This window comes from Acanthaster planci, linkage group LG03 (genome assembly GCF_054643075.1).
Source record: "Acanthaster planci isolate LZ-2023a linkage group LG03, COTS_SCS, whole genome shotgun sequence".
NCBI classification, from domain to species: Eukaryota; Metazoa; Echinodermata; class Asteroidea; order Valvatida; family Acanthasteridae; genus Acanthaster; species Acanthaster planci.
In genome coordinates this window covers 18851949-18865430 of record NC_141779.1, presented here as the reverse complement: position 1 = coordinate 18865430, position 13482 = coordinate 18851949, and the positions used below count along the sequence as shown (strand labels likewise).

Sequence of the window (13482 nt, the reverse complement as noted above, 5' to 3'; positions counted from 1 at the left end):
ATATTTAGACTTCTCTGCGGTCGACCTTAACAAAGCACCTTTCAGCATCCGGGTCACTGCGAATTGGGTTACATTCTTGCAATTTGACTGTAGGCAATCCGCTCTTTGTTACACAATGAGTTGCCATGACGACTCCAGGGCAGTTCGTTTAAGCAGGAAGGCATGGTGCGACAAAGTTAGGTCTATACGCATGGATGACAAGTCGTCATCTCATCAGGCGTCGGATGGGAAATTTGGTCGCTTTTATTTCAAAGTTAAGGTATTCCTTGACATAGTGTGCTCATAATGGTACTTCGTTAGTCAGGTTGCCCTATCAGCACCATTTATTTGATAGAGTTATTCAACCAATGTCTAGCAGATCTATAAACAATTCTGATTCAAACACAATTCATCTTGATGAAATTTTCCCGAATGATTGCCTGATCAACCAACGTAAGACTATGCGACTCGTCCCTCTACTTGAGCCTCGAGCTGGACCAAGAGAGGGCACAATTTTCTTAGACACGGGGGCTGCTTTGGTCCGAACTAAACTTCGCTGGTTCCCTACCAACAAAAGGAGCTCTCAACCTGGCTCTTTTCAACCAATGAGGGTTGCTTCTGCTGGAGGCAGACAGCGCTTTGAATGAATATTTTGAAGCTACACAGTTCGCAAAGATCTAATGTTCAGTTACGTTTGAACACCAGTTTAGAAGATTGACTGTAGAAAGTAACTTGACGATATGGGAAGTATTTATGGTTAAGTGCGGTGTGGAGACTACTAATTAAAAGAGACTGAATCGATTCGGTGTTCCTAGTTATGACGCCCATTGTCAAGGATTCTTTTGAAAAAGGGCCTCTCAATCGATGAAGGGCACGATCTGCCATCGGGGTTACGGCTCTCGCTCTCCGAGAGCCAAGGAGCTCAGCCAAGATATATTCCACGACGACGAATAAAGAAAGGTTTACCGACTTCACGTCTTTTTTGAACAGTCAATCATGAGTCCCAATTCCATCAAGCAGTCACCCAAAGGATGAATACTGATACAAAATGCCTCTACCAGATACATTAAAATCACGACGAACCTCCCTTAACAGCAGTTCTTTTGCCTAACTAATTTCCGAATAACTCCCAATGCCACATAAAATAGATCAAAGATTTACATCCATAGATGCTTCACTATCCCGTGGTGGTTGCAGACTAAACAAGGGTGTCAACATCTATCTAAGAAGCTTTAAAGGTCAACTCGTGCTCGCTGTTCCGGTGTGAGAAGGGAATAATCACCTTGAATCAACAGACGTGCAATACATTTTTAAAAGTAGAACAACCGGAAATTCCACACTTACGAAGGAAATCTGAATCACGAAGTCAATTCAATTCACATTTATTTCCATACTGTTACGGGAGCAAGATAAAGCACAGGAAAGTCACGAAATCCGTAATATCATTGTATAACACTGTACATGATTGATTAATAAAAACATTAGTCACAGAGATCAGAGTAATGAAAAAAACAACTTACAAAAGAGAAAACAATAGCAGAAGCATCACGGAATTAATGAGTATGGAGGCTGTTCAGGGAAGCCAGGGCTTATGGGGAACAGCCTTTGGACAGACATGACAGACTGAACAAAAACAAGACAGACATGGCAGACAGGACAAAACAAGATAGGCATGGCAGACAGGACAGAAACAAGACAGACATGGCAGACAGGACAGAAACAAGACAGATGACGAACAGACAAGACAAAAGACAAGACAAAACAATAATTAATGGACGAAAATCTGATCAGCTAATTTGAAATCCAAAGAAGGCAATGATAATCCACGAAGTAACATAACAAAATAAATACAAATAAGACAATTAAAGAGCAAGCTGTGCCATGTAATGGGATAGGAAGCCTCTTTTATACGAAGTTTTGAAACAACCCACAGAAGATTGACCTTTAATTTGATTGTTGGTGGTGTTCCAAAGTCGGGCTCCATAAAAGCGAAGTGTGTGCATTGAATAAGAGGTACGAGTGAAAGGAATATAAAGATTACACCGGGATCTAGTAGAATAGCTGTGAACAGTTTCAATAGATCTAAAGTAAGAGGCAAAAGTGGAAGGGAGGAGTTTACGATAGAATTTGTACATGAAGATACCAGTTTGAAGTTTATGTATGTCAAAGACAGTAAGGGTGCGAAGTTGTGCAAACAAGGGTGCACTGTGAGCACGAGGGTGTGAGAGAGTGCATATTCTAATGGCACGTTTTTGAGAGACAAATATAAAGAATGCAATTTGTGACTACTTGAATTCGCCCAGACGATATTGCAGTAGGAGAGATACGGAAGAATAAATGTGTTATATAATAAGACCAAAGAGAAAGAGTTAAGAAAGTGACGAAGCTTAGAAAGGACACCAGTATTATGAGAAATAATTTTTGTAATAGAGGAGACATGCTCAGACCAAGAAAGATTATAATCGACAACAACCCCTAGAAATTTGGCAGATGAGACCCTTTGGATGGGAATATTTTCAATCATGACAGGAGACAAATTGAAATGGACGGAGGAAGGAGATTTGCTGAAGAAGATGAAGCTAGTCTTTGTGTGGTTTAAAGAGAGTTTGTTTGATCGAAACCATAGCGAGACTTGAAAGAGTTCAGAGTTAAGAGAGTTGACGAGATCATCGTAGTTGGGATGAGTATGCAGAATAGTCGTGTCGTCAGCAAATAGAGTAAAGGAGAGAAGAGAAGAGGAACGATGAAGATCATTGATGTAGAACAGGAGAAGGAGTGGACCAAGGATCGAACCTTGGGGAACACCATGCAGAATTGAAAGCCGGTCGGAGTCACACTTCAATACAGATGTATATTGTTGTCTATTATGAAGGTAGTTTTTGAACCACTGAAGTGCGACTCCTGTAATACCATAGTGTTCTAATTTGGCAAGGAGAATAGAGTGGTTAATGGTGTCGAATGCTTTCGAGAGATCAATGAACACACCTATGGCATAGAGTTTCTTACAGAGAGCATCTGTAACAGTGTCAATGAATTGAATGAGGGCCATGTCAGTGGAGTGTTCACTGCGAAAGCCGTATTGATTATCATAAAGAAGGTGAAAGTTAGAAGCAAAATCAAAGAGGCGATTGTAGACTAGTTTCTCGAGGATTTTGGAGAAACACGGGAGTAGAGAAATAGGCCGGTAGTTTCCGATGGTACGGGCATCTCCATTTTTGTAAATAGGAATAACTTTAGCTATTTTGAGATTAGAAGGAACTGCACCTGAAGATAAGGATAGATTACAGATGTAAGTGAAAGGTTCAGCTATAAAACAGATGGCCGATTTAATAACAGTAGAGCAGATGCCGTCAAACCCGAAACTAGCACTGGATTTGAGTTGCCTTCCAATACGGATGATTTCTAAGGAATCTGTTGGAGTAAAAAAGAAAGAGGAGGGATTCGAGTTGTGGAGATAATCGGAGAAGTGAACGTTTGTGGCTAGTAAGGGAAGTAAGGGAGACGTATGAAGCACGAAAAACACAGGTTGATCGAAAGCTCGCAATTCACAAAGATCGGAATTCTATCCAAGCAGCTGTCTCTAACACTCTCTAGTATACTCAACTACATACAAGGAAACGCATTACGTCCCGCTTGAGTAGTCCGCAATAATTTTGATTTGTTTTTCGGAACACGACGCGACAGTTTCACAAGGCAATATGCACCACGCTGAAAACAAAGCATTTCATTCACTATGTGCATGCACACTGACTCAACTGAAGAAATGTATTTGCATTCACGTCACGAATCACAATAACAAAGAAGATGTCCTGAATCAACAATACAAGTATCCTTGATCAAAGGGACGATATAAATCTAAAAAGACACATTCAAGGAAAGATTAGCTCTCACCATTTTCTGTCTTACCACTGCATGCTGTGGGTCACTCACAACTGGTCTACCTCACCAGTATACATGAGGCATGTCTCACTGTCGACGGTTTGATTGGGTATTAAACTTGTATCTTTACGGCGATGGATCTTCACATCAGCCAGAGAGGCCTCCAAGATCAGAGTCAGATCTTTGGTAAGGGCAAGCAGCCTGAGTGAACTAACGCTTTACGCAGATACAATTATCCTCCAATGATACACCCGCAACGACAGCACACTACTGAGTTCCAGGCTCATGATTTCATCCAGAACTGGTATCTCCTTCATCAATCCACTGATAAGGGGAATTCGCGGGCAATAGTGAGGGAAGACGACTGCCCTACTCAAGAAAATTGCTGATTGTAATATTCTGATGTTCACACACACATGCGACGCTCAAAACGCCGGAAGAATTACCGTGTCATGACTGCGTCCCCCATAGATCCTGAAAGGGATGCGTTTACCAAGTCCATTCCACGGTGTGTGTACTGTACAGCCGAGGACACAAAACACATCTGGTGATAAACTGCTCTTCAACACCTCTCCTCGTGCCCTATAACACGTTGGCTCATCCGTAATACTACCTTCCTGCCGTCCCCATAATGTGAACAAGTCATGCGTGTATTTTCAACTGCAGGTGCCAGGTGGTCCCTTTTTAGGCCTACATCATTTTGTTCAGCTCCCCGTCACCTCTGCAAGTGGAACCACTGGGTCAAACATTTTGAGTTCCAATAACGCACATGGGGTACCCGTCTATTTCACGGTCACTGTACTGTTGTAACTACAGAAGAACTAAAACTGTGAGGGATTAATACTGGATAAAGATATATGACCGTAACCATTCACCCTAGCAGTTTATTCAGTAGTCGCATGGCCCTCTGCATGAATAACAAGAAATTCAATGAAAATTTACAAAGGACGCGAGATTTTTGGCCTTTGCCTATGCAGGTAAAGCTTGGTATAGGTATAGGTACAAGACCGATGTTACTTTTGCGCTCAAATGAGTCAGAAATTCGTTTTTTATTGTACATCCGTGTTTAGGAGATTCTGATCACGTGTAGCTCATTCTTTCGTTTTCATTCATCTTCATTGCATTCATTATTGTTTAGAAATTCAATTTGCTTTCCTGCTCATCGAAATTACAAAGGTTGCGATTCATTTAACAGCATTCAATATTCATTAGATTTGGTTTGCCTTGAAGTTAGAGGTTTCTACTTCCGATTCTTACCTCCGTTTCCGTTCATATGCAATCATTTCAGCACTTTGCCTGTTCAAAATAATTACATATACATCAAATAGATAGAAAGTAAGCAAAAGTAGCGATGAAAAGGGCTTCAATTAAGGCAATGTCCCTTTCAATCTTGAGATTATGTTTATGTTTATTTCAAGGAGGCAATTGCTGTTTATAATCTTTGGCACTCTTCCATCATTTTTAAAACAAAGCCCTACTTTATATACCTCCTTACCTACGTAGCAAAATCCTCAATTTCTAAAGAAAGAAAATCATTTGTCAATAATTATATTAATCATATTATACGTAAACCTCAGAATTATAGAAACAATTTGCAGGGTACGGGTCCTATTAATGTTTTTCTTTTAATATTTCTAATCATTGTCTTAATTATGCTAGTACGTATATGTATCTTAATGTAATATCTATGTGAATGTGGTAATTTGTACATGTATCTATGTAAGCGGGGGTCCCTCCTCAATAAGCGCTGCTTTTTAGGGAAAAAAGTGAACCTGAACCTGAATTCCATATCCCTTTCCTGTTGTCAAAGTGCAAACAAATAACAGAATAGGTGTCGTGTGTGGTGTATTAGAATTCCAATGCCAAATAAATGTCAAAATGTTTACCAGTTTGAATCATTCGACCATAATTCTTCGCCCATGAACTGATTAGAATGTTCTTTGTTGGCGAAGACAAGATGTACTCTTAATTTGATTGTATTTTCCCGATCTTAAACCGGTCATTGTACTTAACTAAACGGTGATCTTCATTCTGTATTCCATTCCTTGCAGATATGATGACTTGCAAGGTAATTTGGGTAAAATTGATCTGGAAACCTTCATATAGATTTCCCAATGTCGTCAATAACTGTAAGGACCTCAATAATAATAATGAAACCATTTCTTACTGCCATAAGAACGCATGCAGGCGTAAAGAATACGATGCAATTAGGTGTCAATTACGTACGGATCCAGGACTGGGTAGGCCATGTCGTTTTCCTGCCTGAAATGAGTCTTCAAGCAACGCCATAATAAAAAGCACACAATTAACTTCTAGCCCGAATGGGCCTACTTTGTGATATTCTGCTCACTTAAAGTTTCATTACTTTGTGACTTACACGATTCTTGACAACCAATTTCACTTCTAGCTCGTCTCATCCCGGCAAACTCACGCACAATACATTATTTGACATTTCCAGCACCCCTTGATGACTGCAGTCAGTTACATTACCACCTAAGACTAAATTTCCGAAGAGTAAAAGCCTCGCTCCATCAGACTGGCTCTTGCAAACCTCTGTGTGTGATATTCATACACTCTAATGAATCTAGCTTCCATTCATTTTATCAACTGAGTATCTCCCTGAATCGACTGATCCCTAGTTTCAGTCTGCGATCCTTAGTCGTGATACTCTTTGGAAAATGAAAAATGTTATTAAAGTAAAATAAGACTAGGTACGTGGAGGGCTTGTTAAAATTCAATGACTTTTGAAATTACTGCCCACGCTCCCGTTTATGTATATTCAATGTCAGCCACTAAATAGATAAAGCACCTTCTTAATAATTTCAAGTGAAAGAGCCATTTAAATATTACCGCTATAGGCCTAGGCCAAACCATTTAACAGGAGTACTTCTGTGGTCACAACAGCAATACTCTTGAACGTAAATTGTTCTTTGCGTGCGCTGGAGAACAAAATATCGTAATTTACACGATGTTGCCACAAACGCTGCAAAAGTAAACTCAACTGCCATAAATAAACACAAAATGCAAAAAAAAACTTAAAATGCCAAAAAACCCTCAAAATGCCAAAAAACAAACTCAAAATGCCAAAGTCCAATATCAAAATGCCAAAAAACAATCAAGTTGTGCATTTCCTGCATCTTTGTTTGAAAACAGATGATTTTTTATTGTAAAATTCCCTCGTTGCACTTCCTATCTTAGTAAAAAAAAATCAGAATTCCAAAGAATGTTTAAAAGACGAATTACTGACGATCAATATTACTCTTGGCACATCTCCAAGACCAAGTAGGCCTATTTTGCTTTCCTTCAACACGCATTTCCGAGGATAGGCATTTATAATCAGTCCCACTAGATCCGTACGTGTACTAGTAACAGCAGGGATAATGTATGTACCAGTTGCCAGCTTCAAAATGAACGCAGTTCCCATTAAGGCCATTGTCTTCCTACTAGAAACAGTACCGTACCTTGTCTAATATCTTTGGGACGTCAACAGGACGAGCAGGATTGACAACTTCTCCACGATGCATTGGACGTGATTGCCCGCACGATACGGAGATCCATCATGCAGAGTAGGTGCATATCACGGCCGTACACGACAAACCACGTACACCAAGACTGTTCAGTCCGTCACAGCAAAAATAGCCGCGGAAATAACTTGTCGGCTTTGCTTCTCATTATGAAGAATGTACATGTACTACGAGGAGTGTGAGACTCATTAGAAAGAGAGCACTATATTCCACTGCCCAATGAGTTAGTATCCCGGTGTCGCGACGGCAGTCTCTCCACAATTTAGTAAGGTCAGAATGTGTGCAAATGGCACCACGCCATCACAACAGTAACATGTCAATGGCCACGCGATACGCAATTTCCCGCTCAATGCGATGTTTTCTTGTAGCGCCACTTACGGCGTGTTTGACAAAAGCGGGCAAAGGTATGTTAGAGTACTAAAAATGACGCGCGATTCAACACCAACACGTGTCTGCTGTCCCCAGAAATGCCCTCCTTTTGTAAATTGTGGCGCTGTTTTGCTTTCTGTTATTTACGCTATAGCTGTGACTGTATTTAAAACTGTATTGTAACGGTAGTGAGATCTCCCAAGGTTAGTTTTCATTAATGAGAAGTGCATTTATAATTAAATAGCAGCACACCATGTGCGTTGATTGCAGAGCATCGACAGCTGCAAAGGCAAAATTTGCCTTAGCCATACAAGTATTTCAAAGCAGGTTGCACGGGGACATAGCATTTTCTGTATTCACAACAACCAATCAACAAATCGGGCTCTTGATCTTTCCTAGATAATATTATTTTTCCTCTTTATCCTGCGTATACTTTCCACATTAAAGTGAACTTGTTAAGTACAAAACTAGGCACTGGGAACTTCAAACAAAGCACAGAACGACGCGTGAAAAACGTAAGTTTGTAAACAAGAAATCAACAAGAGTATTGCATCAATCAAAACTGGTAAGTGGCACAGTCACAAGAGGCGATATGAAAATGCTGTCCTAGGAATATACAGTAAAGCTGCCCTTTTTCTTATAAACGTATAATGATGTATTAGAATGTGTGATTTTTACAGAGAATGAAAAATTACCAGTTTATACAGTTTTAAATTAACTTAAATCAAGTACTGAAAATTTAATTTTCACACACTCGAATTACTTCCGTTGGGAAAAGGAAATACACTTTATATTATTACATGATATTTGAATTGACGTCATGACATCGCTGAAATCTCCACAACAACGCCAATCAGTCGGTGCATAATTTATTTTCAATTTAAAAATTATAGACGGAATATTTAATGTATTTTCAATTTAAAAAGCAATGGACAACGGTTCTGTTGTTATCTGACAAAATAACATATACAGCATTTTTTATCTACAGTGGAAAACAGAACATAAAAAGTACACGTATTCCATGCTCCTTGTTCCATACATTACCCAAGGTATGCACTGATAACATTTCAATTACACCTCTTCAAAACCTTTTCTGGAAAAATCCTTTGAAATGATATATTGAGCATTAATTGCGCTAATTGTATGCATTTTCCCACTTGGATTTGACCCTTATTATTCTAAAACTAGATTACATTCACCCCACTGGCACTACTGAGCTGCAAACAAGGAAAGAAGATAAAACATACGGAACTAACACATGGAAACAATGCATAATTTTTACATTGACTGTCATAACAATTATTCTGTAAATAAAATCAGTAGATGGATAATGGCATTTGCCCGTGTGATGTTTGACACATCTTTTGAAGCATCCCGGGAAGTTGTTTGACATCCTCAAATCTAATCAGTTTTAGGGTCCCTGTCCACACTTTCATGTACATGTATCAAGGAGCAAATAAACTTCAAGGACGGACTGTGCCACGTAAAGTGGTACCGTCTGTGTCCATTATGTTGCTCAGGCATTAAAGAATCCGTTTATGTTCAGTTTGTTGATAAATAACCCTGCAATAAAAGTCATCGTGCGTTTCACTTGGGTTGTTTACACTTCAGGAACAACATTCTGTTTATGCTCAATGTTCCTCAAGTCTTCAATGGAAAAATTATCATTGGCCTTCCTGGATCACTTAATTCAACACTCAGAAGTACAAGTTTCTTTTTTCATAAGGCGAGAGGTTTTTTTTTAAGTTGGTGCTCGGATCCGCCGGCCTTTTGGCTTCAGAACTGGAAAAAAATGTTTAAATATTCAAATTATTTAGAGAAGTCTCCGATCCGCTAACAACTTCCCGATGTAAGTGTAAAGTGTTTTTTCTCCCCGCTGTCTGACTGACAGCGAAGTCCCTGGTCCTCGGCTGCTAGCGCAAATGGTAAGGGATACCGCTGTTTTGCCGGAAAAAGTTTGTTTTTGTATTCTTCCCTCCAACTGAAGACCCTTATTAATTTTGTTTATCTTGAAACCCTAGAAAATGTTCCTTTGGGTTTTTTCGTCCTCCTCTAAAATTTATCTTTAAAAATCAGAGCACCAACTTTCTCGCCTAATGGTGAGTACACCGCGCTGACCATATATTTGTGAATCAACAGCATTTTGAACACAGTTCATGTCCATGCATGCAGATATAATCAAGTTTTTGAGAATCAAAAGCTAGCGTTCAAACATTCACAAAGCATTCAATCCCACTTTCCTCTCTTCAACCAACCATCATAACCCAATCAATACAGGTTCTCAATAACAGCATAAGCGTCAATAAACATGCACTATGCATGCATACCCCTGAACAAATACGATACATGCGTTATACATGTACGTAACAATGTACATTATATGTAATGGATCTGCAGGGTTCTTCCCTTGCCCTTGGAAATTAATATGTCCGTCTTTCGCAACCATCCTGCAATACCCAGCCAACACAATGCTCTCTTCCGTTAACAATTATCCCATCAGTGAAGAATCCATTTGGCTTTAGCCACAGCCTGACGCTGCCATAACTGAAGAACCGCACTGCATGAAACACGTCTATCAAACCTGCTCATCGATGCATCATTCAAATACACCTGCTGGGAAGTCTTTAACGTGGGGCTTGCGGCGAGTAAAATATCACTAACATTATTTCCCTTCTTCAACCATCATTAATTCCGAGGAGCAATGGCCCTTCTGAGAACTTGAAAGCAACATTCTCATCAGTTGGGATCAGTTTTACATATCCATTTACTAATGGGCAATGCTGAAGGTAAATAAAAGCATCTAGGTGTTTAGACATGATGTTAAAATACAATATCTATTAAAAAACTGAGTTTCAGTTGTGCATAATCATTAATATACGAACAAATAACTGCTCGACTCCTCCTGTGAGAACTGTGCCAAATTTTCATAAGAAGTTATTTAATACATCTTGACTATTATCATAATTAACAGAATAAGATTCCTGTAAAAAGCAATGGGAAATATTCCTACATGTAGCTGTTTTTGCCAGAATCTATCTTTTGCCCAGCTCCAAGTTAAAAACTCACATCAGTCATAAAAGTCATAAACTGTCCTTAGCTCCAGTCTGGTAGTAGACACATTAAATATCATATTTTTCCATTGATGGAAGGTGAAGTTAGCATGTATTTGCTAAATGCTATCAAAATGTATGAACATGCAGTTACTTCTCTGGAGAGAGCTATATGTATTACACTGGACACGGAATCATCAATGCCTTTCCGAATATTTCTGATGGTAGCTACAAACCTCGGCCATGCATGGATTCACCATATGCATATTTAATGCCCGAGTACCCTAAAATTTGTCATGAAAATTGATGAAGCAATCGCACATGCTGCAAAAAACAGCCGCTCAACCAGCGATTTTTTGTAATTCCAGCCGTTTTGGGACTTGATACCGGGAAAAGAAATAATTATCATATAGATTGCACGGGCAGCGGCCTGAATAAATTAGCAATCCCAACAGATGTTTTTTCTCACTCACAAATTAAAATGTACACCGTGTGGATTTAGTTCTCGAATGGCCAAGAATGGAAGAGCCAAAGAAACCAAGTCGATTGAATAGTAGGGCAAATAGCAGTATTAAACAGGCAGCAAATAGGATTGATTAAACGTAGTAACTTAGGGGGTCACTCACTTCAGTGGCTTCACCAAGGGAATTACTGAGATAACTTCTGTTCCCTCAGTGCAACCCATGTACTCTCGGAACACTGTCTATACCGTTGTAATGTTTATTTAAACAGCTGGGTGCAAACACACACATTACACGCCAAAGCAATTCACTCAAAAAAGGGGTTTACTTCGGAATAGTACAAGCAAATTATCATATACAGGAAAAATAAATCAAGTGGATCCGTTACCACGGGATACATTTATTTGTCAGTGAAAATACACTTTTGTTTGGAGACAGGATATGAAAACAATTTTGCTCTAAATACTAGCTTTCTCGTTATAAATAGTTTCCTTCATATACATCTTCAAGTCTCTTGGGATACATGCTGTTCAAGACTTCTACTGCGCTCCATCCTGCATCCTTAGGGGACTACACATCCGTACTAATTGGCAATCTGACCAATGTCCTCACGATCCTGTGTCTGTATAGCTCTGATATTGCTTCAGAAAGTCTGGCATGGCCAGCCCGAGAAACTCCAGCAGCTCAAAGTAAGACCACGTGAATGCCCTGGTCATCTCCTGGGAGTGGGACAGCACGTTGGCCTCCGACTGCAGCGACTTGTTAAACATCAGCCGCCGCTCCATCTCCTTCTGCCTCTTAGCCAGCTCAAGGGCGAACCTCTCAGCTTCCTCCTGAGCCAGTTTGGCCAGGAGTTCTCGCTTCAGTCTCTCTTCCTCTGCCAGGCGCATGGCGATGAGCTCATCCTCTCGTTTCTTGCGTTCGTACTCCAGTCTCTCTTCCTCGGCCATGGCGGCCAGCTTGGCCTCCTCAGCTTTCCGCCTCTCGTCTTCCTCCTTTTGTTTCCTCAGGTTTTCCTCTGTGGGATCAGAAGGCTAGCGTTATACATGACCAGTTCCTACATTTCAAGGAACCCTTCAAGAGATGAACAGTTTGATAGACTTCGTTGAGACCAAGCCCTGTGCAAGATTGTTAAACACTTCCGGACTCTCATTAGCATACGCAGGTTGCTGGACAATGTATACAGAAGCACTTTCTTTAAAATGACTGTTACGTGTTTGTGTCTGTGTCCAAGAGAAACCCACAAATATGACATTATAATTGCCAAAGAAAATTCCCCACGAAGAGTGTAGCCAGTTGTTGATAGTCCGTGACGTGATGGATGATAAGGTATCAATAAATTTTACTGAAAAAAAAAAGAATTCTCAGTGACAGTGCCCGACCGTATATTTGATCACAGCACTTTCATGTGTCCTTTGTCGTCTGCACTCTCATATTTGCCTGTTCCCACCTTTCTTCAGGTATCAATTCAGTATCCATTTGAAATGACCAACTGACATCACCATGATTGATAATGCAGTTTCAGGAAGCAATGGGATGGAACAAAAAACATTGAAATCAGTGTTGTAGTCGAGACCACTTAACACATTCTCAAGGCCACACAAGACCAGCACAAGACCAACACAAGACCTCCAGTCTGAATTCAAGTCACAAGCTATTCAAATGAACTGCAACAAAAGCATTCCGTTGTCATTGTTCGCTCTGTTACTTGTGACTGGTCTTGCGTCTGGTCTTGCGATGGTCTCGACGATGACATTTGATTGAAATGAGCAAGAGATAAACTGACCCCTCTTCCTCTCTTCCTCCTCCCGTTTCTGTCTGGCAATCTCCTCCATCTTCCGTTTATACTCCTCCATCCTCTTCTTCTCTCGCTCGGCAGTGATGGCAGCTTGTCTCTTCTTTTCCTCTTCCTCCCGGCGTCTTCTCTCCAACTCCTCCGCTTCACGCTCCCTCTTCAGTCTGATGCAAAGAGAAGGACCAAAAAATTGAGGGAACAGAGCAAGAGATCGTTTCCTAGTAGAAGTAAGACCATGTTTGTCAGCAAAATGGAAGATCTTCTCTTGAGGAACTCAATGTCATTGAAGAGGATACACGTCTACCACTTACACGACTTTGGCTTTGCTTCACGAGAATAAATGTGTACCCTGAAGATTTGGAAAAACTCACTGCACACTTGCTAATGAAGAGAGTACATGCAATACCCGACAATATATTTCACTC

At 40.2% G+C, this 13482-nt stretch overlaps 1 protein-coding gene across 19 annotated transcripts in view; it reads right to left on the bottom strand.

The window, feature by feature from the left end:
• Positions 1–8134: 8134 nt before the first annotated feature.
• LOC110989986 (uncharacterized) overlaps positions 8135–13482 on the bottom strand; it is a 46918-nt gene continuing 41570 nt past the window's right edge. For all 19 annotated transcript variants that reach the window (XM_087134360.1, XM_087134369.1, XM_087134362.1 and 16 more), the window contains 2 exons: positions 13049–13221; positions 8135–12280 (listed from right to left, as the gene is read on the bottom strand). In XM_087134360.1, coding sequence (XP_086990486.1) covers positions 11871–12280; positions 13049–13221 — 583 coding nt within the window. In that variant the 3' untranslated portion in view covers positions 8135–11870. The remainder of the gene's footprint in view (positions 12281–13048; positions 13222–13482) is intronic.